The sequence below is a fragment of the Pinus tabuliformis genome, chromosome 1_2 (assembly GCF_031772625.1).
Source record: "Pinus tabuliformis cultivar Carrire ecotype Pingquan chromosome 1_2, CPIR1, whole genome shotgun sequence".
In the NCBI taxonomy this organism is placed as follows: Eukaryota; Viridiplantae; Streptophyta; class Pinopsida; order Pinales; family Pinaceae; genus Pinus; species Pinus tabuliformis.
The window spans coordinates 965,977,219-966,004,901 of record NC_142298.1 but is presented as its reverse complement, the minus strand read 5'-3'; the positions used below and the strand labels follow the sequence as shown (position 1 = coordinate 966,004,901).

At 38.2% G+C, this 27,683-nt stretch overlaps 1 protein-coding gene and 1 long non-coding RNA gene across 4 annotated transcripts in view; one reads left to right on the top strand and one right to left on the bottom strand.

The window, feature by feature from the left end:
* Positions 1-17,168: 17,168 nt before the first annotated feature.
* LOC149209196 (uncharacterized) lies at positions 17,169-21,086 on the bottom strand. 3 transcript variants are annotated; one of them, XR_016252836.1, is made up of 5 exons: positions 20,647-21,086; positions 20,500-20,544; positions 20,182-20,318; positions 18,135-18,221; positions 17,169-17,420 (listed from the first exon to the last, which is right to left on the bottom strand). It is a non-coding gene; the product is annotated as an uncharacterized LOC149209196 (long non-coding RNA). The 3 variants fall into 3 exon arrangements; XR_016252835.1 differs by having other exon boundaries at positions 20,500-20,561; positions 20,647-21,067; XR_016252837.1 differs by lacking the exon at positions 18,135-18,221 and having other exon boundaries at positions 20,500-20,561; positions 20,647-21,063.
* A 1,137-nt stretch (positions 21,087-22,223) lies between these two features.
* LOC149209194 (uncharacterized) overlaps positions 22,224-27,683 on the top strand; it is a 45,756-nt gene continuing 40,296 nt past the window's right edge. Inside the window, exons 1-2 of the mRNA XM_089398538.1 lie at positions 22,224-22,776; positions 22,878-23,068. Of these exons, the coding sequence (XP_089254664.1) occupies positions 22,224-22,776; positions 22,878-23,068 (744 nt within the window). The remainder of the gene's footprint in view (positions 22,777-22,877; positions 23,069-27,683) is intronic.

Genomic DNA, 27,683 nt, shown 5'->3' with positions numbered 1-27,683 from the left:
TACGTAGCTCTGTTAGAGTGGTTGGGGCTGACCAATCCCGAATGACTTATATCTTGGTTGGGTCCACATGCACACCCTGCTCATCAATGATGTACCCCATATATTGAATGGTCATGCCAAAAGTGCATTTCTCCAAACTAGCACACAACTTGTGTTGTCGCAGGGTTTGAAGGACCTGTTGAATATGGTGGAGGTGCTCTTCCCAACTCTGGTTGAAGATCAAGATGCCATCTAAATACACCACCACAAATGCATTGGTGAAGGTTATGAAGGTTACGAGGGCATTCGTCAACTCGAAAGGCATGACCAACCATTTGAAAAGGCCCTCCTTGTATTTAAAGGTAGTCTTCCACACATTGGAGGGTTCGATAGGCACTTGGTGATAATTGGACTTCTATTCAACCTTGTTTAAATATTTGGCCACCTTGAGCTGGTACAAAAGGTCATTAATCAATGGGATTGGGTACCTATTCTAGACAGTGATCTTGTTCAACACTCGATAGTCAATACAGAGTCTCCAGGCCATGTCCTTCTTCTGTACTAATACAATTAGGCTCCCACATGGTGATCAACTTGGCATGATCTGTGTTGATTTATTGTAGCACCGGATGTGCTCTAACTCTCAAATTTTGTAGGGAAACTTAGACACATGCATTCTCTAATACCCAGAAATAGTTTTGGGAAATTCCAGCCGAAGACAGTTTTACTAAAATTCTAGAAGAAGGCGGAGATCAAGCCAATATGATCCTAGCCATTGATTAGAATCTAATATGGGTCGTTGATTAATCGATGAGAGGATTATAGGAGAAGGCTTGATGGTTACTTGGAGAACACACAAAGAGTTGATTAGTCAGATCGAATTGCTGAGCCAGAGAGTAGCGTAGTGATTTCATGGTGATCACGTAGAGAGGGGCAGAGATAGTTTTGGTTGGAGAATCTTCTTCGGAGCCAAGAATACATAGTAGAGAGACAAAGAAAGATGCAGAGGAGGCAACACAATGCCTAGTGAGAGTGATGCAGAGCTAGGAAGGGCTCACATAGAGCAGCGCAGTGCCTTCCACGCAGAGGTCCAAGATTTTGCTGGGGCTTTGACGTTCTGAGCCAGGAGGGATGAAGTCAAAGCTCCTTAGAGCTAATCGATCTAGTAGAGGGGTGACACAGTGCCTCAAAGGCAGTGATGTGGGCCCACGTAGTGACTGCGTAGGGGCAACACAGAGGTAGCCGGGGACTCATTGGTTTGGTTGCTAGATCAGCCGGGACTTGCAGTGTAGAGTGAGGTAATCTCACTAATTTCTCTTGCCGAGTGATATTATCTATACTGGATTCCCAGCAAGGCATCCAGATTTTGTATTCAGAAATAACTATTGCTTAGTAATAAAAACCCTCAGATTTGCTGCAATGGTTTTCCCACATTAGGTTTTTCCGGGGACATTTGTCCAAAAACAACTATGTCACTTGTGCTGTATCTTTTTCTTGTTCAATTTCTTGTTTCTGCATATTATTTTAAATATGAATGTTGCAGCTGTATTTACTTCGATATTTTTTGTAGAACACAATAAATAACTTGTATGGATTAACAAGTAGGAAAAGTAACATCAGTTTGCTACAATAGGGATTTAAGGTTTAGGAATTCTCACATGGTATCAGAGCTGCAGGTGAAGCAAGAAGAACAGAGCCAGAAGACCTAGTGTTGAAGGAAGAAGGGAATTTGAAATTCCTACAGAGGCAACAATTCGAATCCCAAGAGAGTTTGTGCAGTTCAGGCCAAGGAGGGCTAGATTTTCATGGTAAATATCTCTCTGAGTGAGTCGACAGAGAGGTAAAATTTCCAGATTGAAATATGTCAGTGATAGAGGGAGCAACACAACATAAATTTTAACAAAGAGGGGTTTATCTGGTGGGACGTAGTTTTCCGCAGGCAATTGCTGAGCAGAAAGACATTAGAGGGAAGAGAGAGACACGATCGAGGGAATTCTTCCTCGAAGGACGTCTAGCCAAGGAGTCCGAATTCTTACTAGCTAAGCAGTAACGGAGAGGGGTAAATCTACAAGCTCCATAAGGGAGTGCGTAGGCCAGTCCAGTGCAACACAGAGGAGAGAGGAGGTTATTCAAAATTTTCATTTGGCAAAGATGGCAGCCAGTGGACTGAGAGATCAGGATAGGTTGGATGGGGAATCCAACTATGTGATCTAATGTCATGCCTTTTGGATGATCATTTTCTAAAAGTCTACGTCGACAACGTGGTGGTTGAGCCCGCAAATCCAGATCCGCTCAAGAAGTATTAGGGGGAAATGGCGAAGACAAAAAGAATGATCCTCAACGGAGTGAACGATCATATAGTATGTCGCGTAGCTAACAAAAATACTGCCAAAGAGATGTGGGATGCATTGTCGATGCTATATCAAGGATCTTCCGAGCAGTAGAAGATGTACTTCGAGCAGAAGATGAGATCTACACAAATGTAGAAGGGGGAACACATTGATCCGTTCCTCATGAAGATTCAGGAGACCTAAGATGAATTTGTAGCTGTGGGGTCAACACCTCAAGGTTATGAGATGATTAGACTGGCCCTCAACTCAGTCTCAGAGGAGTGGCAAGTCTTTGCCTAGAGCATCCTGGGCAGGGCGACTTTACCAAATTGGGATGAAATGTGGGCAACTCTTAAGTAAGAGGAGCTGAGGAGAGACTTGCTCAAGTGTAAGCTTGACTGAAGCAGCAACAGTGGGTTGAAACCCAAGGAGGAGGAAGAGAATGCAACCCTCGCATCCAATGGGAAGTAGGAGTAACAAAGGCAAAAGAAGGACATTTCAAAGATCAAATGCTTCAGGTGTGGTGAACTTGTTCATTACACAACATAGTGTCCTCTCAAGAAGAAGGACAAAGACGATAAACATGATTTGAAAGTTGTAGCCGTGAAGATCGAGGAAGATGAGTTTTCCATGACAACCGAGATACCTCCAGGAGGGAGGTAGGCTAATTTTGAGCTATAGTTCAAAAGAGCTACAGATGGGCAAGATCCTTGAGGAGCCCACCTCTCGGATCAATTCCTTGCTACGGGAGCCCAAAATAGAGGTAGCAAGATGGACAAGGTCAGTTGATGCATAGGAGTGTAGGAGTTACAATTGTAGTGGCTAGTAGCGCCAGAGACTGAGCAACACAAAGAAGAGTTGGTAGCAGTGTAGATAGCACAGAGCAGAGGTCAGCAACAATGCAGAGGCTTCAGAGGGTCAGCGTAGAGACTAGCAATAGTCAGACTCCAACAACGAGATGCATCATACTGAACACCAGTTCAATAATTTGGGATGCTTTTCCTTTGCTGATGTAGTAGCAGCAACAATTGGAGAAGGTTGCAGTGTTTATGTAGTTGGCAGTGGCAGTGCCAGTAGCAACATGGATGCAAAATTGAGAGGGAGTTGCAGTACGGATGCATTGTTGACGGTGGCAGGGTCAACAACAATACATATGCAGAATTTTCACAGTATTTGGTAGACAGGATGTCAGACACTAGCAACGCAGAAGGAGATGTTACAGAACATAGTGATGATTCAACATGTTGCATTGCTAGAGCACATTCCTTGCTAAGAGGGAGTGTTGATTTTTGGTAGCATCAGATATGGTCTAAGTCTCAAATTTTGCAGGTAGACTTAGATACATGTATTCTCAAATACCCAGAAATCGTTTTGGGAAATTCCACCCGGAGACAATTTTATTAAAATAATTAATTATTTTTAATGGGACTCTAAGTCTAAACTTAGGAAATTAAAATAATTAAAGGGTATTAATCTAAACTGTGGGTGAAACTTCTAGAAGAAGGAGGAGATCAAGTAAATATGATCCTATCCACTGACTAGAATCTAATCTAGGCGATTGAATGATCAATGACAGGATTATAAGAGAAGGCTTGATGGGCACTTAGAGAACACATAGAGAGTTGATCAGTCAGATCAAATTGTTGAGCCAAAGAGCAGTGCATTGATTTTGCGGTGATCACGCAGAGAGGGGTAGAGATAGTTTTGGTTGGAGAATCTTCTCTGGAGCCAAGAATACGTAGCAGAGAGGCAGATAAAGATGCATAGGAGGCAACAAAATTCTCAGTGAGGGCGACGCATAGCCAGGAAGGGCTCACGTAGAGCATCGTAGTGCATTCCACCTAGAGGTCCAAGATTTTGCTGGGGGTTTAACGTTCTGAGCCGGGAGGGCTGAAGTCGAAGCTCCTGAGAGCTAATCGATCCAGTAGGGAGGTGACACAGTGCCTCAAAGGAAGTGACACAGGCCCATGTAGTGACTGTGTAGGGGAAACGCAGAGGTAGCCGGGGACTCGTTGGTTCAACTACCGGATCAACCGGGACTTGCAGTGTAGAGTGAAGTAATCTCACTAATTTCTTCTGTCGAGTGATATTCTTTGTACTAGATTGCTAACAAGGCATCCAAAGTTTATATTCAGAAATAACTGTTGCTTTATAATAAAAACCCTCAGATCCGCTGCAACGGTTTTCCGCATTGGGTTTTTCCGGGGACATTTGTCTAAAAACAACTGTGTCACTTATGTTGTATATTTTCTTGTTCAGTTTCTTATTTTGGCATATTATTTTAAGTAGTGAATGTTGTAGTTGTATTTACTTAAATATTTGCCATAGAACACAGTAAATAACTTGTATGGATTAACAAGTAGGCGACGTAACATCAGTTTGTTGCAATATGGATTTTTGGTTTAGGAATTTTCACAATGTGCCCTTTCTGCGAAAGCTACTGAATGTGCCTCTTGATCTCATCCTTCTCCAAAACAGAGCATTGATAGATTGGTTCATTGGGTAGCGGCGCGCTCAGGTTCAGGTCAATGGAGTGCTTGACCTGGTAGTGCAGAGGTTGTAGGTGAGGCAAAAATTTCCGTGCACTCCTCCACAACCTTGTCCATATGCTATTGTTGTGCGAAGGAGCCTTGTTTGGAAGCCGTGGCCACAACCTTCTTCTTTCCCTGAGGGTGAACCATAAGGAAAATAAATTTCCTGGTTTGGGAATCTGCATTGCTTTACAGTGATCAAAGAGATGGCGCTAGGCGAGGCTACCTTCGATATCCTGCACAAATTATTTCCCAAAGTAATAATCATCGAGCGAGGTCTAAAATCATATACAACATGTCGCTTCCACAAGTATGGTTGTCCTAATAATACATCACAAACTTCAAGAGGAGAAAAATCAAATAGTACCTCATCTGTGAAGGGCTTGATACTGTAGGGAAGACGACACTGTTGGCTGTCGCAAAGTTCTCATCCTTGTTGAAGCCACATGATGTTGTACAATTGCAGATGTGTTGTAGTCGGTAGGCCCAAATCCTACACGACCTCTTCTGAAATGAGGTTCTTTTGGCTCCTGCTGTCGACAATGAATTGCAGCGGAGAACCCTTCACCCACATCTGTGAGTGGAAGAGGCATTCCCCCTCCTTTGGAACTTCAAGCTCATTCTTATGGATATTAGTGGTGGCCATGGTGGCACTAGGCTCCGCATCAATGATCTGCTTCCCTTTTTCATTCCCCTTATCGGGTTCTGACTCAGAGTCGAAACATGCGTCTGATTCAGAAGCCTTCAGCTCAGCCACTAGTGACTGCTTGGGCCGACACTCACTTGTGTTGTGAGTGGAGTTCTAGTGGAACTCACACTATTTTCCTGTGTCCTTTTTCTTCATGGTGTTGTTCTTTTCTTGTGGCTTTGGAGGGTTGTCCTGGGTCGCCCCGCCTTGGCTTTGTCCTTTGCTCTATGCTTTGGAAGTGCCTTTTCCTTGCTTCAGATTCGCAGATCCAAAGTCTCGCTTCTTTTGTTTAAACTTCTGCTCAATCTTGACAGTGTATCAGTACACCGTGCCGAGTGAGGAGATGTCCAGGAACTCCATCTCGTCTTGGATGTACTTGTGTAGATAGTCGTGGTACTTGAGTACCAAATGCTGCTCAGAATCCTTGATACCAAACTTCGTGCGAAGGGTATGAAAAACATTTGTAAATTCTAGCACATCTTGGTCCCTTCCCTGTCGTAGTGTGGTCCACTTTATGTATTTATCTTCATAGCTCTTGACAGGGTAATATTTTTCCTTGATGGTGTCTCAGAAAGAATTCCAAGTGGGTGCGGTTGAAAACAGTGAGGATTCCCTCTCGTCCTTTTGTTCACAGTAGGTTTCCCACCAGTCCTTGACATGTGGGGCAGCTTTGAGAAGTGCAAAAGTAATCTTTTCCTGATTGGAAAAGTCATGAACTGAAAATATCCTTCCAATAGATTTAACCATTTATCTACAACGTCTGCATCTATCTGGCCCTCAAATATGGGAATATCAAGGTTAACTTGTATCTTAAAAGGAGTGGAGCCTCTAGAGTGGCCGCTAGATGAAGATGCATCGCTTGTGGGTAGTCATCGAAGGATCTGAGCAAAGTTATCCATCATCGCATTCCTCTATCGCTTGAGGGCTTTCTCGAGCAATATTTTGAAAGGATCTCCTTCCCCCTCGTCTTTATTTTCTTCTGTCATGGGAGGTCGTCAGGTTTTGTGAGGCTGGCCTTGCAAAGGTTCAACCAATTTGAGCTCTAACTCCTTATACCTTGACCTCGTGGGGGACATGTAAAGAAAAAACAGAGAAAGAGCAGACTGCTCTGATACCATTGATCCGGATTTATGCAGGAACACAAAAAAATACAGAAATACCCATATACATAGAGATGCAACATAAATAAAACTTCATTTCATTAATATCAAAGAACTGAAATATGCTTACAAACATAAATAAACATAAACTAGCTCGGGCGATGGTAGCTTATCATTGAGAAGAGATGTGGTGGCTACATGCATCTAAACTATGTTACAATGAAGCTCAAGGGCCTATTTATTATTGAACAACAAGGGAAAACCCTAAACAAGCAAAATCCTAACCCCAGGAGATGGAACGCCAAGAGTTTGTGGGCCCCGTTGGGGTTAGTTGGGCAGCCAACTTCTCGGGGTCGTAACTTGGTCATAGTATCTCTATTTTGCGTGTACGATACCTTGTTGGAAAGATCTCTTTGAGTACTACAAGATTTATGGCATGCCCCTTCCTACAACTACGAGCTTGCTACATTCCTCAAAAAACGTTGTTTAGGGGTCAAAATTGCTCCAGAAGTCCAAGACCCGAAAAACTACTAAAAATAGTAAATGATGCAATAAACAAGGAAACAGAGGAAACCAACTGGAGGTCTAGGTGGAATAGGCAAGTCGCCACCAATATCCACCTAGATCACTTTTCCTCTTGTATTGATGGGTAAATGTCCTTGTTATTATGTGGCTTATATGGTTGTTCTATCCTTTTCAATTTTGTTGGTTATGAGTATGTTTTATGACATTGATGATGTATGGCTCTCATCATTTTTTGATTTGTAAATGAATGAATCATGAATATATGACCTAATAGATGATAATGCAGCTAATGTGACAAGGCATCAATGCTTCTTAGCGAATCATAGATAAGTATGAGACCCCTATGCTTAGATCTGTTATTATGGCCTATAGATTACATCTTTGTGACATGTTTGATGAAATGCCTGTCATGGCTAGTAGGGGTTCAGTCACGTCATTGATCAAATGTTTGCATTAGTACCTTTGTCTCAATGTTGATTATCATTTTTGGAAGTTTACTGGAGTTCTGGGTAGTGACTGGATCCTAGCCCTAAACCTTAAATCTCGCAGTCGCTAGCATAACATTGACAAAATTTGTCTATAGTTGCACTCAAGCAGGCTCATGGGAGAAACTGGGGCTCTCAGTCGCATGCATGCCTTGGCAAGGGAGCGAGTGGGGCTCTAGGTGGGTAAAAATGTTGAGTTCCCTTAGGGGTTAGTCACCTGGAAGGCTGGGTTGGCTCCTGAAGGTTCTGTAGAATGTTTAGAAAGTCAATTTGGTTGTGTTCCATTGATTCCACTTCCTTAAGGTGACCTAGGAGGTTGAATCACATCATAGTGGCCTCCCGTCACATGTTTACCTCGGTGGACCGATTACCTTGGGTAAATGTGGGAGGAGGGTGTTACAATATCAATAACTCAAGCCACAACTTGTGTACAATTCTTAGTTTGTTAATAGTTTTATGAAGGAATAATGTAACAATATGGAAAAGAAGTTCCCTAGTTTAATTAGAGAATGGAGAGAGACCCCAATAAGCATAAAGAGGAATCATCTCGTAAATATTCTATACAAACTCTAAATCCTCCTTTCTACTATGTTGCCTCTATGTTGTGTATATTATTTGCTTATCAAAATGTCTCTCAATTTCCATTAAAATGGGTCCCTATTATCGACAAAGCTACTGTCAAGTTTCCTTTCAATTGGGCCCAAATGTTATTTGACTATCTCGCCAAACATATTCTCTCTTTTCACATCAAACACACGTCTCTTTTTTTTGGTGGGATAAACATCTATGGGGGATTTGAACCAATGATATTTTTGCATGGAGTGCCTTAACATAACATCCATTCAGTGTCAATCCAAAGTTTTGTGGGCTAACATAACATAAAAATTAACTAACTTATAATTTTATTATTATTATAAGAAGAATTAATATATGAGTTAAACTTATATACATGATAAAATGGGCTTGGATTATGCCCCAAAACTAGTTTTGCTCAGATAAGAGCTAGTTTTTGTCGGATGCAAGGAAATAGGTTTATGACCCAAGCCACAGAGGTATTTGGCAGGAGTGAAAGCATGCCCCCTTAAGAGCTACCAGTGGGAAATTCCAGGTGGCGTGGTTTTCCTTGAATAAAGATGATGTATCGGTCTGCATTAGCAAATAATAACCAGTGATGGCTGTCCCAACTGTCCCCATTGTTGGTTTGACAACACTAGTTATGAAAGTCTCTCTCTCTCTCTCTCTGGTTGTTATCCTCCTCACCGCGGTTCAAGTCTCATAAATTGACATATTGATGCTTTGGAATAGAGTAACTTTGTGGGCTTTTAAGTGAATCTATATAACGGGTTGTACTGGCAACTTGTCTCTTGCCTTTGGGATAACATGTAACAAGGTTTTTAATCATGGAGATTCACCCCCATTTAAAATGTTAAAACATGCCCCCTCATATTTCTTTTGTGTATGCATATATTTAATTATTTTTATTATTAATATTTTTCTAAAATATTACATATCCAAATCCATATTAAGCATTGAAAGAATTACAAATATCCCTCATCCTTTGAATTAGAAAGCAACTATTAATAGAATAAGAATTTTTTCGCTCTTTCTCTCTATATGTTTCATGTTTAAATCTTTTACTCAAAGTAAAAATAAAAGAATTATTATTATTATTTTTAAATTACTTTATTTTTCTCTATATAAAGTAGGTATAAAATTGTGTTATTTAATATGGACACTGAAATATTTTAAATTTTACTTATAGTTGGCAAGTAAAATATTTTTTGTTATTAATATCACATGTAAACTAAACGTAAAATGAATTACACATCATGTAATATCAACAAGCTACATAGTAGCGAATACTTGTTACTTAGTTTAAATATAACTAAATTAAAGTAAAAAATTATGAACATTTAGTCAAATAGAAACTTATATAAATGCATATCCAAAACAAAACTAAAACTAGAAAATAAGATAAAATTAAAAATAGTATATTGAAAATAATTAAAAATAAATAAATAAAATAATTTTGTATTTACTATAATAAATATATGTCCATATTATTTACATTCACATTGCTTTTTTAAAATTCAAAATTCAAAATCATAAATATATGTCCATATTATTTACATTCACATTGCTTTTTTAAAATTCAAAATTCAAAATCACTGTTAGTTGTTTAGATATTATTATACTAATGGTGATAGGTCTATATTATTTAAATTCATTTTTTGTTGTTGTTTAATAATCATATTTAAAATTTGGTTTAATTGGGTAGATTTTGTTATATTTGTGAGATGATGTATATAATAATAACAATTCATTTAATCTTAAAATAATTTATCTTTCCAAAAAATAAATTGTTCTAGTAATTTTACAAAACTTCATAAAACTTGGTTCTAGATGGATTGGAGGAGCCTACCATTTATTTAGCGCGTGCAAGAAGATTAAAACTCTCCCATAAAACTTTTATTAAATTAATCTCAAAAAACCAATATCTAACTTCGATTAAACTAATCCCAAAAAAGTTAATACGTCAATACTCCCTTTATGGGAATTGTAAGCAAGGCCTTTCTTACTATCCCAATACAAGTTGGTGAATATACTCTTGTCTCCACGTTAATAATTTCTAAGTCTTTCCGACTCTTAATCCTACTCTTATGGGTGGTGGGTTTACTACTTGAATATATTATAAAAAGGAAAGTTTATGGAGGCTTTGAAGTTGTCTGGAAAAGATCTTAGTGAATCTCTTTCGCCTATATAAATTGAATGATATTTTGATAAACCAATATCTAACTTCTATTAAACTAATCCCAAAAAATTAATATGTCAATACGCCCTTAATGGGAATTGTAAGCAAGGCCTTTCTTACTATCCCAATACAAGTTGGTGAATATACTCTTTGTCTCCACGTTAATGAGTCGGGTGCTTCGCAACCTGCTTCGTGGAATCCACTTATATTCTAGATTAGGACACTGACATTTCTAAGTCTTTCCGACTCTTAATCCTACTCTTATGGGTGGTGGGTTTACTACGAATATATTATAAAAAGAAAAGTTTATGGAGGCGATCTTAGTGAATCTCTTTCGCCCATATGAATTCAATGATATTTTGATAGGGAGAGTACAATAGTTATTGTTTTTCTATTAATTACATATGTATGCAAGTAATGATGACAAAATAAGAAGCATAAAAATTGAACAATCATTTTCTAAATATTATGAAAAAATAAATAAAATTCAATTGTTAATGTTAAACTATAAAGAATTTGCAATTTTTTTTTGGTCAAACACAATTAATAAATAATCAATACAAAACTGATATACACTGTCTGTGTCTACAGTATAATAATACTATTTCTTACTATTTCCATATAAAGTAATAAAAAAATTACATTTTTTTAATAAAAAATATTTTTTTTTAATCATCTCCGTATTAAATAGTAAAAAAATTACATTTCATCTTCTTACTATTTTTTTTTTTTTTTTAAATAACTTTTCGTTATTTTATATCAAATACAGCGATACGAACCGGTACCATTTTTGCTAGGCGAAATTAATAATCATAGACATTAAAACAACTTCGGTGGGCTTGTAATGGAATGAACTGGATACTAAAAGCGGAGTATAAGTGGGATTGGAAATCAAGAGAAAAATGATTATAAGTGAATGTTTTAAGGAAATGCAGTGCAAAATAATTCGGAGTTGGAATGAACTGGATACTAAAAGCCGAGTAAGTGGGATTGGAAATGAAGAGAAAAATGATTATAAGTGAAAATGTTTTAAGGAAATGTAGTGCAAAATAATCGAAGTTGTGTTTAATGTAATTTTTTGTAAGTTTTTTCGGTGGATTTTTCCGGTCTAATTTCTCTAAAATTCGGTAGGAATTCATTGAAATCACAAGTTTGATGGGTAAACCTGCACAATAGAAGTGCTCCCAGTGTGCGCAATCCATATATACAGTCAAAAAACTAGTTTAAATAACCCAAATCAAGATTTCACCACAATTTGTTCCACTGGATTCTGGCACCGGAAACTCCAAAAAATCGCACTAAAGACAACTCCAAATAATTCAAAGTAAAACTAGCAGAATATGTAATGAAAATAATTTAATAATTTAAAAATATTTTTTAATTATATATTTTCTAAAATCAATAAGACACTTTCATCTTACATGAGGTTTAAAATTGAAAATGAAGAGGTACTTAACTATATATGGTAATTATCAAATAAAGTTGTAGTCTTTTATTTTTAAATGAAATCAATGGTCATATTGTTATATGAAATTAATAGTAATAAATATTAAATTAAAAGAGATGAAATTGTAACAATGAAATAAGAGGATATTACAAGTATAATGAGGATAATGAGGAGAACAGTTTTAAGAAATGAAATAGAAAATAATAAATATATTTATATAAATTAAATGATTAGTAAATTGATAGATATCAAAATGCTTATTTCATAATACATAATATAAGTTTTTTTTGGTAGGTAAATATTTATGAGGGATTGAAATCACAATTATATAAATTAAATATTTGGTAAATTGTTAGGCATCAATATGTTTACTTCATAATACATAATCTATGGGGGCTTTAACATAACACATAATCTATGGGGGCCTTAACATAACATCCATTCAGTGTCAATCCAAAGTTTTGTGGGTTAACCAAATACAAAAATTAACCTACTTATAATTTTATTATTATTATAAAAAGAATTAATATGAGTTAAACATATACATGATAAAATGGGCTTGGAGTATGCCCCAAAATTGGTTTTGCTCAGATAAGAGCTAGTTTTCCTTAGATGCAAGGAAATAGGTTTACAACCCAAGCCCTAGAGGTATTTGATAGGAGTGAAAGCATGTCCCCTTAAGAGCCACTGGTGGATAATTCTAGTGGCATGGTTTTCCTTGAATAAAGATGATGAGTCAACTTGCATTAACAAATAATGTTGGTTTGACAACACTAGTTATAAAAGATTCTCTCTCTCTATATATATATTTCACATTCAATTAAGTTTAGCTTGGGTGGTTGTGTAGAATAGTTGTTATCATCCCCACCGAGGTTCAAGCCTCATAAATTGTCATATTGATGCTTTGAAATAGAGTAATTTTGTTGCGTTTAAGTGAATCTATAGTGAGGAGCTTTCAACTTGTCTCTTGCTTTTGAGCTAATATGTAACAAAGTTTTTAATTATGAAAATTCACCCCATTTTATTATGAAGATTTATAATCAAATTTACAAACAAGCTTTGTTACAATACTATAGATTAATATCATGAGCTTACTAATACAACATGTCATGAGCTTACTAATACAACATGCCTAAGACATGTTCATATAACTTTTTTAATTAATCAATTCAATTAAAAAATAAAAAAGATATATAACTTTTGATGTGTTATTGTTATTAAAAATATTTTACGAAGTAAATATTTACTAACCTTTTAAAAATTAAATTAATTTTTATTATTATTTTAAAATAGTAAAAATAAAATTAAAATGGTTAAAAATGCGAGAATGTTTAAAGAAATGTACGAGAAAATAATTACAAGGCAAATATGTAAAGAAATAAAGTGGAAAATAATTAAAAATACAATAAATGGGGTTGGCCGGGCAAATGAAGTGAAAAATATTTAAACCGCAATAACGGAATGGCATTATGAATGTGGGAAAAAAAACAGGACGTGGAAAATAATTAAATATGTAATAAACAGATTTGTCGGAGTAATTAAGTGGTAAAATGATTAAAAATGGAGTAAGCGGATTGTGCGAGGAAATGAAGTGGAAAATAATTAAAAACGTAGTAAAGGGCGCTTGTCGATCGAAATATCCAAAGGCGTGGTAAGCGGGAATGCCGGAGGAAATGAAGTGGAACATACTAGAATCTCGGATGAATTGCTTCTGCGACACTGCGGCGACCTTTAATGTTTTCTATACAAATTTCCGCGCCTTTTCTTCAGTTCTTCCTGAGAATGTGGAAAATAAGTTGCGATGTCACATGGGTGCGCTCCAGTTTTCAGCGGTCAGCTGAGGAAAGCTTTTTCTTCATTTCTTCCTGAGAAGGTGGAAAATAAGTTGCGATGTCACATGGGTGCGCTCTAGTCCATGTGCGCTCTAGTTTTCAGCGGTCAGCTGAGGAAAGCCTTTTCTTCATTTCTTCTTGAGAATGTGGAAAAGAAGTTGCGATGTCACATGGGTGCGCTCCAGTTTTCAGCGGTCAGCTGAGGAAAGCCTTTTCTTCATTTCTTCTTGAGAAGGTGGAAAATATGTTGCGATGTCACATGGGTGCGCTCCAGTTTTCAGCAGTCAGCTGAGGAAAGCGGGAACGTCGGACAATTAAGTGGAAACGATGGTACTGTTACTTCCAATTTTCTTTTCCACTCTGCTTTTTCTTGGTGTTTTCACTGGCAACGTGGAAAATCAGGTTTGGTATCTTGACTGTTGAGCTCTCCGCCGAGCGATCACTTCGCAGCCTCTTCCTTTTCCTTTTATAAATAGTTTCAAGAAGCTCCTTTCATCTCCAACTCTCCTTTGCATTTTCGCCTCTTGTTCCTGCTCTGCCCCTACGGAAACTCTCTTTCGGTCAACACAACACCCACACCCAAGAACTGACTTTAACCATGATGCCGTCTCTCTATTTTGTTTTTCCTACGCTGTTTCTGCTCTGCAGTTTTTTCTTCTTTTCTGCGCACTCATTTCAAGATGATCAGCAATCTCTGCTGGCATTCAGAAAGCTCATCCCCAGCGATCCACATCAGTCCATGGCCGATTGGAATGTCACCGTACCCATGTGCATCAGGACTGCAGTCACCTGCAGCCGTCGTCATCCCAACAGAGTGTTCGCCCTGAACCTGACCTCCATGGATCTGTGGGGCCCCATTTCTCCTTCCCTCGCCAATTTGTCATTTCTCCGCTCACTCAATCTCTCAGGAAATATGCTCCATGGTCATATCCCATCTCAATTGCGACGCCTCTCTCGGCTGAGAACTCTCCGGTTGAGCCACAATCAATTGGAAGGAACTATGCCGGGTCAGCTTCGCAGTTGCAGAAATTTTGTTTATCTGGCACTCTCCTTCAACAATCTCACCGGAATCATCACCCGAGAGTTGGGTTCCCTTACACGTCTGCAGAATCTTTACTTAGGAAGCAACGAACTCACAGGTACGATTACCTCTTCATTGGGCAACCTTTCATCTTTGATTGAATTGACAATTGACCTAAACAGTCTCAGCGGAAACATTCCCCGGGAGTTCGGTTCCCTTACACATCTGCAGAGCCTTTACTTAGAAAGCAACAAACTCACAGGTACTATCCCCTCTTCCTTGGGCAACCTTTCAGCTCTGATTGTATTGGCTATTGACCTAAACAGTCTCAGCGGAAACATCCCCCCGGGAGATGGGTTCCCTTACACATCTGCAGTACCTTTACTTAGGAAGCAACAAACTCACAGGTACCATTTCCTCTTCCTTGGGCAACCTTTCATCTTTGATTGTTTTGGGTATTGGGGTAAACAGTCTCAGTGGAAACATCCCCCGGGAGTTGTGTTCCCTTACACATCTGCAGAGCCTTTACTTAGAAAGTAACAAACTCACAGGTACCATTCCCTCTTCTTTGGGCAACCTTTCAGTTCTGATTGTATTGGCTATTGACCTAAGCAGTCTCAGCGGAAACATCCCCCGGGAGATGGGTTCCCTTACACATCTGCGGTACCTTTACTTAGGAAGCAACAAACTCACAGGTACCATTTCCTCTTCCTTGCGCAACCTTTCATCTTTGATTGAATTGACCATGGAGATAAACAGTCTCACAGGTGTCATTTCACCAGAATTTGTTGCCAAGCTTCACAACTTGAGTTACCTCAATTTGTGGAGAAATCAATCGTGTGGAAACATACCGATTTCTATTGGAAATTGTTCTAAACTCAAAATGCTTGATCTGGATGAAAATAAGTTGAGTGGGAGTATTCCTACAGAGTTGGGTAAGTTATCCCTCCTAGAAGAGCTACGGTTGCAATATAATGATCTTAACCATGGCAACTCTACATCCATGCCTTTTCTTGTAGTACTTACCAATGGTTCCCACTTACAACTACTAAAGTTGAGAGGTAATAAACTAGCAATTGTCCCAAAAGGTACAAAGAGAGGCCGATAGGATTAGTAAAAGAAGGAAACCTATATAGATAGGCAAGCATATATAAAGCTCAGTAGTGACGAAGGCACTAACCACGATGACCAGCGTGTACCAGCGGAAAAGTAAATTACAGTGTTTTACATGGTAATTGAAAAGCGGGGAATTAGATTTGCAAATATTAAAACAAATCACTTACATTGGTGGTTCACACTATAACTAAAACATTAACTAATTGTAAGTTGATTTTCATAAAATTCATTTAGTATCATTTATATAGATGAACCAAAAAATAGGTTTGTGCAATTGGATGAGAAAGCGTTCATAGAAGCCTTTTTAAAGAGAGCGAAATAATGGACAAAAAGCCCACTCATTTGATTCCAAAATCCCAACAAAAAAACATAACAAAAACATAAGAGATAAACCCAATCAACTCCAAAAATGTGAATTTGCAGTCCTGCATCTCAAAATTGCAAGGCAGACGTTTGGAAATGCACAAACTCACTACTGATACACTCCTAGATTGACAACAGTATTAGCAGAACAATAATCAACCAACATATACTGGACAAAACAAAAAAACCAGGAAAGGGAGTGTGGCAAGTACTCAATAAAAGGTGATACAATGATGAATCAGCAAGAGAGTTTACCTCAACTTTCTTAATCACTTGGTTGCAAATATTTAAGAAAAGCACACACTGTTGCTTCGTGTGATAACTACGCTTTTTCTAAATATTAACACCATATTTGTGGTTGCTTGATAACTTTTGCTTGGTGTCCTAATTTTCTCTACCACTAGACAAACACGAGCTTTCTAAATCTTATCACCTGACTAATCAGACCCCTAATAATAACCACCTTCATAGCCCAATAAAATTATCCCAGACAAAAGTAGAACTTTTTAGAAATGATAGATGATTATGCAATACACAAAATGATGAGTAGGAACACTGCCAGATGGGTAACAGTTCAATGCCAATTCAATTAACCTTCATGCAACCAAGGAAAACCAACTCACCTTTGCAGTATTGAATGCCACATTCTTGCAATGGGATATATGCTGACAGACCATGCAGGCAAGTCATATGTCAAATTATGAATGGTAGCAGTTATATCAGATCTAAACATCCGTGTTTGACAGACAAGCAACACATAGACCTAGTTTTCTTCCGTAAACATGTGCATGTAGCATCATCCAAGCAACGCTTTTCAATCATGCAAATTCAGACTCTTTGGTAGTGAGCAATGCCTCATCCTTATAAAATGAACTTCAAACAATATTCCAAGTTGAATGAAATTTTTCTAATGTACACATTTTTGTGTTATGCACCTCTCATGAGGCCAACTTACTTAATACAAGCATGACAAATATTGAATATCTCTAGAGAAGGACCTAATGAGAAATCCTCAGGTTTTTCGCAAGGGAGGGCATTGCTGCTAATCTCAATTGCCACAAGGATCTTTTTTTCGCAAGGGAGGGCATTGCTGCTAATCTCAATTGCCACAAGGATCTTGCTAATCTCAATTGCCACAAGGATCTTTTTTTCGCAAGGGAGGGCATTGCTGCTAATCTCAATTGCCACAAGGATCTTCTTTCCAATGTTGTGGCTCTTCTTCCTCATCTCCATTAGCGCCACCGTGCTTTCCTGTACAACAATTGTTAACCAAAATTTATAAGAAAAGGCCATAAATATTAAAAATCTTATACATTCATTTAACCACCATCACATTTATAACAGAAAAAGATGAAAGTTTAAGGATAAGAATTACAGTTACTTACAGTTCCTCAGTTTTCTGAATAATTGTTCAGGGCGCATTTTTATGTTATTCTCTTTGCAAAATATTGTTTCCTGTGACTCAAGGTGTAGTTTATTTCTTTATTATGGTGGCTGTAATGATGGTTTCTTATCATTTGTAATCTTGAGATTATTGGACATGGTAAATTGATATTGTTATTGGATTTATGTCCATATCTGCAAATTTCTAAGCAATTGAGAGTTTTCGAAAACAGAGTAATAGCAGTGTGCAACCCATTGTGAGTGTCTGGAGCATCTTCGAAAGCTGAATATCCAAATGATATAAAACTCAAGTTTGTGAATGTGATTTAAGGATAAAATGCTGACATGTTTTTGTTGTTTAATGTAGAAGGAATCTTGCCATTTGGGCTCTAGAGCCCAACCTGCTTTCTCGTATTGCAAAACACAGATCATTTAACCAACAAAAAGCACAGATTAACATTTACGAATGCGGTCTCCATTGATCTATTAAAATAAGCAGCTGATGTAAGTAAACCACGAGGAAATTTGATATCCAGGCAACAAAAACTTTCAGATGGCAACCAATGACACCATTTCATTTACCTTTCAGAAAGATGAACAGGACCTAAACTTATCCACATTATAATCCAGCAGCTGTAATCTACAGTAAAGAATGTCGACTGAAAAAACCTGTCCTCCAAAATGAAAATGATATTACTTTTAAAATCCGAGTAAAGGCCCAAGAGCCATATGTAGACAATATGAAACTAAAATAACTCAACTCAGAATACTTGACACTCTAACATGCATGTGAAGAGCTAGATCTATGCTAGTATAATAGAAATACTATTTCCAATGCATTCTATAGCCTGCCATTCCCAATGGCCAATTCAATGATCAGCACACTACAGTTTTGTACCAATAGGCATTATGTTGCTGTAAAATAATATCATTCCCAAAGGCCAATTCAATGATCAAATCATTACAAATTTGAGACAATAGGCTGTGCATATGACATTATTTTTGTGAATTACAGTTTCTTAAAAATATATCAGTTCTCATTGATTTACCTGTTAAAAAATGATACCTTCTAATTGTTAGACATTTTGTTTTTTCCTAGGCATTTTTTCTTATCAATTTTGTTCAAAATTTGATAAGGATTTCTTGGAATCATAAGTTCCAACTGTATAATCTGCCCCACGAATTTTCCAGTGAGCTGAATCAATCTATTTCTGCCTTAAAAAACACATTTAAAACAACTAAAATTCACAATTTTACCAAAAATTATATCGACTAAATCCAGCAAAAAAGACAAAAACGTTTATTAGACTACTTTATTTAAAACCAGCATAGATCAATTTAAATAAGGATCTAACATGAGCCTAGAGGGATCTGATTTCTTCACAAGTATATTTTTATAAACCGACATTATCTAGATATTTTGTGTAATTATATAAATAATTTAGTTATTTATAATCAGTAGTTACAATCACTACATTATGTCTTTAAATTAAACCTGCTAATAGATGCATTATAATGCATGCAAACATAGGGGCAATAGTTAAATACTCCACAATATCTTTTACAGCATGATTAGAGAGAGACAGAGGACCATGGGTCAGACTCAGCATCCACAATTAGATAGGCACAGCTATTCCAATTCACAATCATAATTTCTCATTGGTACACAATTAGATAGGCACTGCTATTCCAATTCACAATCATAATTTCTCATTGTTTAGCAAATACCAATAGACTTCTAGTCAACCATATTCAGCAACACTTATCCTTTCAAAGAAACAGAAAGAGGCTTTCACAAAAGATTTGTAAATTGCTAAAAAGAAAGGTATACTAGACCCAGATCACTACAGTAAGGAGATTCATGATCTGAAACTAATGTTAAATAAATGAAAAAGTAACCCACAGGTACAGAAAGTCCATAGCTGCCAAGCAGCACCTCATTACTACCAGATTTACAAGACTGCACTTGCTATACACAACTGTTGGCAACTTGAATTTTCCAAGCAGAGAAAATAGTCAAATCATTTTAATTCTCCGAGACCCCAGCTATCCAACCTGAAATATGTGCTGGACAAACCCTTCCAAGCACAATCCTGAAGCTCTACATGTCAATGGCAATGCCACAATCAGCACACGTGACCCATCCAAAGCACATACAAAGAAAACCCACATTGGAGCTGTTCTCACAAAGAAACATTGTGAAATCACCTTTGCAATTGGAAAGCACTTCAAACCATATTTTAATAGGTCATACAAATAAATATACAAACAACATGAGGTCAGTTCCTCAAAGTACAGAGATGGGAAACATTCCCCATGTCAGTTAACAAAAGAGAAAAAGGAAGCAAAAAACCTAGTCTATGTTCATGTTTCAGAGAAAGAAGCCACGCAATATCCGGAATGTGCTTGGAGTCACAAGGCAATGCCTCCAGCACATCCCAAGAGAGAAGACAGGCATTTCTTGTATGCCTTTGAAGAAAACTGCCGAAATAATACAACACAACCATTAAGTCATGATGCATGCAAGAGAATACCTCTCTGGATACTCTTACTGACATTATATTCAAATCGTATTTTACACCCCACCATCAAGAAAAAATTCTTCAATTCCCGATGAAAACTTGCCTACCTTCCCGCACACTTTAAACCACCCCAACCTTCACTGCTGCTAATGGGATCCCCTCCATTTCGGATCCCTTTACTGGAGCTTTCAATCATTTAGTCACTGGGTCACTTGACCCTGTGGCTTCAGAGGATGCCTCGGTGCTGTTCAATACACCAGAAAAATGGTTGGCATCAAGATATATGCAGGTATCAAAACACCATCGCAGTTAAATAAAAATGTATATACCACAGTTTGACAATCTTTGAGTGAAAGAAGCTCTATGAACCCAAACTATAGGCAAAAGAAGCCTTCTAACTGAGACAAGGCAGAAAATGTTAGTACCTAATCCCCGTGCTTCTGAGCTCTTCATGATACGCAGCCTCTTCACTGTACTCACAAACATGCTGCAAAAACACCAAGATTAGATATCAGAACAGCTGGGTATATGAACTGGTATTTCAAGACAATTCCATATCTAATTATACTCACTCCCAAGGTACGTCTCCAACCAGCATACGATCCCCTTCATTATCTTCATAAGTGAGAACATAATCGGTTCCACTTAATAGAGTAGGCTGATCATTTTTAGACGATGGATTGGTAGGTTGTCTCTGCCCACTGCCCTGCACTGGAATGCAGACCAGGAAAGCAAATCAGTTTAAGGCTCTGCAACTGCTGGATCCTTTAGCTGCCATGGCTCTTCATCGGCTGATGATGAAGAACCGGCGATGGCTTCTTGTTTCCTCCTCCTTTTATCGGTAGAATCTCCTTCTCCGCCTCCATTGTTTGCTTGATTATTGCCTTTTCGAAGTAAGTGCAGAAGAAATTCACCGTCTGTCAGCGCAGAAGAAGGCGATGAAGGTGTGGGTGGTTAGAGGGTTTATGCCGACTCTATGCCCTGCCAAGTGTCAGTCTGACAAGCAAAGGGACGACGAAACTCTCCTTTCAAAGGAAGGCCTATCGGCCTAACTAGGTGGTGTCTTGCCCCCTTCCATAGGTAAGCTTTCTACCAATTATTCTTTCTTGTTGTTTTTGGACAATATAATACAAGGAAACATCCCTCCACAAATTGCCAACCCCACTAGCCTAACTTATCTTAATTTAAGTAGAAACCTTTTCAGTGGCAACATTCCACCATTAGGAAAACTTAAAAAATTAGAAAGATTGTACTTAAGTAACAATAAATTAGAAGGAAACATCCCTGATGACTTTGAGCAATTGCAACACCTTGATCTCTTAGACATTAATGAAAACATGCTCTCTGGAAAGATTCATGTTTCCCTTGCACCCCTTAAACAACTTAGAAGAGTCGTCCTCCATCACAATCGATTGTCTGGAGCCATACCTGCCAGCTTAGGAAACTGCATAAATTTGGAATTGCTTGACTTGTCTCATAATATGCTAACTAGTAGCATACCAACAGAAATCGCTGAACTTTATAATCTATATTTCTATTTGAATTTGTCATGTAATTTATTAGAAATCTCCTTGCCTATGGAGATCAGTAAAATTACGATGGCTCAAGCTATAGACGTCTCTTCCAATCAATTGACCGGGTCATACCACCTACGCTTGGAAGTTGTAGTGAACTACAAACACTGAATTTGTCTCAAAATTTCTTCCAAGGCTCTATTCTAGATTCACTTGAAAAATTACAAAGTCTTGTGGTCCTAGATCTCTCCACCAATTCCTTATTTGGTACAATACCAGTTACTCTTGTGAAGTTGAAAATGCTTCAATATTTGAATTTGTCTTTCAACAACCTCACAGGGGAAATTCCAAGAGGAGGTTTCTTTTCAAATAAAACATTTGCATTGTCCTTATTTGGAAACCCTAGTCTTTGTGGACCACAAATATTCAATTTATCTGCATGTCCAACTTCCAAAAGCCATTCTTCATTTCTGAAAAGAATAGTATTGCTAGTGAGTGGAGCTATTATTTTTATGCTGTGTTTCTTACTTTTGGGATTCCTTTGGAAAAGGAATATACATATGCAAAACTTTGATTTCTCACAGCGTATTTTCCAAAAGCTAGTGCGCCAAAGGATTTCATATCAAGAGCTTCACATGGCAACTAATGGATTCGCTGAGGCCAACTTGCTGGGGAAAGGGAGTTATGGGTTAATGTATAAAGGAATTTTGAGGGATGGATTATTTGTTGTTGTTAAGGTGCTCCAGTTGCAAAATGACCAGGTTGAAAAGAGTTTTAAAGCTGAATGTATTGTCTTGCAAATGGTTCGACACCGAAATTTGGTGAGAATCATAACCTCATGTTCCAACCTCCATTTCAAAGGTTTAGTGTTTGAGTTTATGCCCAATGGAAGCTTAGAGAAACATTTGTATCCTGGTAGAGATGACAATGGTCAAGATGTGTGTGAATTGGGATTGAAAACACGATTAGACATTGCCATAGATGTGGCCCATGCCATGGAATATCTTCATCATGATTCTTTTGTGCAAGTAGTGCATTGTGATATAAAACCAAACAATGTGCTTTTGGATGAAGACATGTCAGGCCATGTAACAGATTTTGGTATTGCAAGACTAATTGGTGCAACCTCTACTGATTCACTTACTTCAACACTTGCTTTGAAAGGATCTATGGGCTACATTGCACCAGGTATGGCTTTTAAAGCACTAATTCATTAGTATTTTCTTAGTAACAATTTTGTATAAATGGAGTGGTTGAGTAAATTTTTGTGATGGTTGTTGTTGTTGCAGAGTATGGATTGGGTGGGACAATTTCCATCAAAGGAGATGTTTATAGCTATGGCATTATGTTATTGGAAATGCTTACTAGAAAGAGACCAACAAGTGACATATTTGTTGGAGACCTAACATTGCACAAGTGGGTGGATCAAGCATTTCCAAATAGTTTGAAGGAGGTAATTGATAACAATGTTTTTGATGAGGTAGATGGATATGAATTTGAAGAAAATAGTCTGCACAACTGTCTATTTTCTTTGCTACATGTTGGTCTAATTTGTTCAAAAGATTCACCTGAAGAAAGACCAACCATGAGAGATGTGGCCATGGTCTTGGAGAATATTAGAAATGATTTCATGGCAAATTCACTTGCTTCTGGGGGATTGAATCGAAGCATATCTAATTTACTTAGCGAGGCAGTTGGAACAAGGAGTGATGCACTTGCCTCAAATTCCCAAAGTTCTTCTACATTATAGCTTCTGAAAAGCATAATAGCCAAAGCTTTCAATCTTATCATTGGTCTGCAAAAATCAGATTTTTTTGGTGTCATGTATTATGTATTTGTAATCATACTTGACATGAAAATTAAATGCTTTTACAACAGTATATTATGGGGATTATAGATCTACATTTTTTGTTATTTGTTATCCATTTGTAATTCCAATATTCATATCCATGAAGTGAGCTATACGATAAAAATCAACTATTTATTGCACCATCATTGCAGTACAAACCAAAGGCAACAATGATCTCTACTATCCATCGTAGTTCCGCTCTTCTCATTGGTATGTTCTACTGTTATTATTTGTTATAACAGTTTTGTCATACGTTGTTTGCCTTAAAAGAGCGAGACCATTCACTCATAGTGTATGCAAACACATTCTAGAACGAAGCTATGTAAACCCATATGAGTCAACGAGCCACACAAGCCTTAGATCGTACGATCTTCAGAACTCATCGAAGTATAACTATAACTGCCATAGAGTTCCTCCATATTTTTATGATGCAAGCCTTGGATTTAATACAATGTGCCACTAGGATCATAATCCATGAAGATTTAGATCCAAACCCCTTTCTCATGAGCGCAAGCCATTCTCATACATTGAGGGTTATTGTATTATATGTCATTGTCTTACTGCCATATACAATTCCGTCTTCAATTTAGTTGCAATCCATGAATCACTAAGTATGTAAAATATGTGAATTTATTGAACTGTCGAATCTCCAAGAGTGATATTTTTGGATGCATTGTATATTAATTCATATTGTCAACGGTGTCACATGAGACTCAACAAACTATCAACACGAACATAGCAATTCTCAAACTTCATTTGTAGATCGACTTCTTTTCATGGTTTCTATACGTACTTCAAGACACAGTCACGAGTTACAATGCATAGCGAGCCAAGACATAATTGCAATGTTGATGATATCGATCCATATCTCTCAATATAATCACTATACTTGACGCTCACTGAAACTCAAACGATATTAATGAGATACAGGAGCCATCATCATAGTTGAGACAGATCCAATGTATCACAGATATATGGCGTGTCCATGCAAAAATGAATCTCTGCCATGGTGAGATTGTTGCAAAGCTACGCTAGCCATAGTTTATAAAAAGTGAGCCTTCAATCATCACTGATCCACGGATGCGATGTCATGGTATATATATGAACCCAAGAATGCAAGATCCAGATGTAAGCCCAGGGATGCGAGCCTCTGAAGTTTTCCAGACAATATCTTATGCATATTTTTAGGGTTACCACAAAGATTCAACGTTTGAGTCCTAGCTTCAATATGAACAGAGAATGTGATCCACATAAATTTGAGTCTCAGAATTACATGCCATCAGGGATTATAAGCAAGCCTTTCAGAGTGGGAGACTGTAGTGCCAGTCACAAAATTTCCCCGAATTAAATTTCCTAAACTTTGACTTTAGTTCACCAACATAGAGAGAACATTTGATCCAAAAGCCAATAGAAATGATCTTCAAAGCATTATCCTTCAGCCTTAGCTCCGATACCATGTTGGAAAATCAAGATAACTATAAATCAAATTTGTTTTTTCTTCATGATAATTATTTGTGAAAGTTGTCGGCATTATTATCATTGTGTTTTCTTTCTTTCATAAAGAAATTACCATAATACAAAAACATGAATATCATAAAAAAATAAAAGAACACAAGATATAAGTTCCAAGCCAAGGCAAAACCCTTTTAAGGGGAAAGCTCAAAAAATTCTCTTCTTACAGAACGTAAAGTCTAAAGATTGCCCTACCATGACATCCTTTTTGCCCAATAATCATCTTTTTTTCATATATATGCACCACTTAATAAAGCCATATCTCCAAGGTTTTGATGAAGGAATGCATTAGTATGTTTTCTTGTTCATATTTAGTTGAATACCCTATTGTTTTAATTAAAGTTGCAATTAACTACCGAATTGAGGTGTTTCCGTAGCTAGTCCAGGATTCCGTAGCTGCCTTCATTGTTCGCGAGGTTTCAGAGCTCCAGTTGATTAAGGTGGATGTTGGTGGCCACCCACCTATCCCATTTGGACCCCTATCATTGTTTCTCTCAGCATTTTCAGTTCCTTAATTGTAGCACAACTTACTATTTTTAGCAGTTTTTCGGGTCTTGAACTTCTGGAGCCGTTTTGAGGCCTTAAACGATGTTTTTTGGGAAATCCAAGGCAACATGGGTCCATGGACTGATGTTGCCAGCCCAAAGTAGTAGTGCTCGGATAGATCTTTCTAACGAGCTATTGTACGTGTTAAACAGAGATTGTATGCCAAAGTTACGACCCCGTGAAGTTGATGCACTAATTTACCCAAAACGGGGCCCACAGTTTGGCGTTTCATCTTCTAGGGTTAGGTTTTGGAATGTTAAGGGTTTTCCATTGCTTCTCAACAATAAATAGGCCTTCGAGCCTCATTGTAACACAGTTTAGAGGCATGTAGCCACCACATCTCTTCTCAGAGATAAGCTACCATCGTCCTAGCTGGTTTATTTCCAATTCTGTTTGTAAGCATATTTCAGTATTTTGCATTAATGAAATGAAGCATTATTTCCGCTGCATATATGTTATCTCTGTAATTTATTGCGTTCTTGTTTAAGTTCGGATTAGTGGTATCAGAGTGGGCCTGCTTTTTCTCTGTTTTTCTTTGCATGTCCCCAACGAGGTCGGGATATAAGGAGTTAGGGCTTGAACTGGTTGAACCTTTGCAAGACCAGCCTCGCAAATTCCGACGGCCTCCCATGGCAGATGAGAAGAAAGACGAGGGGGAAGGAGATCCTATCAAAATCTTGCTTGAAGAAGCGCTCGAGCGGCAAAGGAACGCGATGATGGATAACTTTGCGCAGATCCTTCAGCGGCTACCCAGAGGTGACGCATCGGCTTCCAACAACTACTCTGGAAATGCCACACCCTTTAAGGTACAAGTTAATTTTGAAATCCCCATATTCGAGGGTCAGATAGACGCAAATGCCGTAGATAAATGGTTAAATTTGTTAGAGGGTTATTTTTCTGTTCATGAATTTTCGAGTCGGGAAAAGATTGTTTTTGCTCTTCTCAAAGCAACCCCCCATGTCAAGGACTGGTGGGAAACCTACTGCGAGCAGAAGGATGAAAATACTGGCTCACTATTTTCAGCGGCACCCACTTGGAATGACTTCCGGGATGCCATCAAGGAGCAGTACTACCCTGTCAAAAGCTATGAGGACAAATACATCAAATGGACCACACTGCGGCAGGGACGAGACCAAGATGTGCCAGAGTTCACAAACATTTTTCATACCCTTCGCACACAGTTGGGTATCAAAGATTCTGAGCGGCATCTGGTATTCAAATACCGCGACTGCCTACACAGATACATCCAGGAAGAGATGGAGTTTTTGAACATCTCCTCGCTCGGCACAGCATACCGATACGCTGTCAAAATCGAGCAAAAGTTCAAACAGAAGAAGCGAGACTTTGGATCTGCAAATCCGAAGCCCAAAGGACAAAGCCAAGGCGGGGTGACCCATGACAACCCCTCTAAACCGCAAGAAAAGAACAACTCCACAAAGCCGAAGAAGGACACAGGAAAGTGGTGTGAGTTCCACAAGAGTCCCACTCATAACACAAGTGAGTGTCGGACCAAGCAGTCGCTGGTGGTTGAGTTGAAGGCTTCCGAATCAAATGCATATTCCGACCCTGAGCTAGAACCCGACAAGGGGAATGGCAAAGGGAAGCAGATCATTGATGTAGATCCCAGTGCCACAGTTGCCACCGCCAAGATCCAGAAAAATGAGCCCGAAAATCCAGAGGAAGGGAGCGTCTTTTCCACTCACAGATGTGGGTGAAGGGTTCGCTGCTGCAATTCATTGTCGATAGTGGCAGCCAAAAGAACCTCGTTTCAGCAGAGGTCGTGAAGCGGTTGGACCTACCGACTACACCACACCCGCAGCCGTACAGTATCGGGTGGCTTCACGAAGGACGAGATCTCAAAGTTCGCCAGCAATGCCGCCTTCCCTACAACATCAAGCCCTTCACAGACGAGGTATTGTGTGATGTTACACCTCTGGATGTTTGTGATGTATTATTACACCAGCCATACTTGTGGAGGCGACATGCTATGTATGAGTCAAGGTTTCGTGATGTCATTATTTTTTTGAATAATTCATTATACAGGATACCGGAGGTGGCTCCACCTACTGCCACATCTTTGATCACTGCTAAGAAAGGCAGCAAGCTCATATCACAGACTAGGAAATTCATCTGTCTGGTTCACTCCCAAAGTAAGGGGAAGATCGTTGCTACATCCATGACCTCCGCA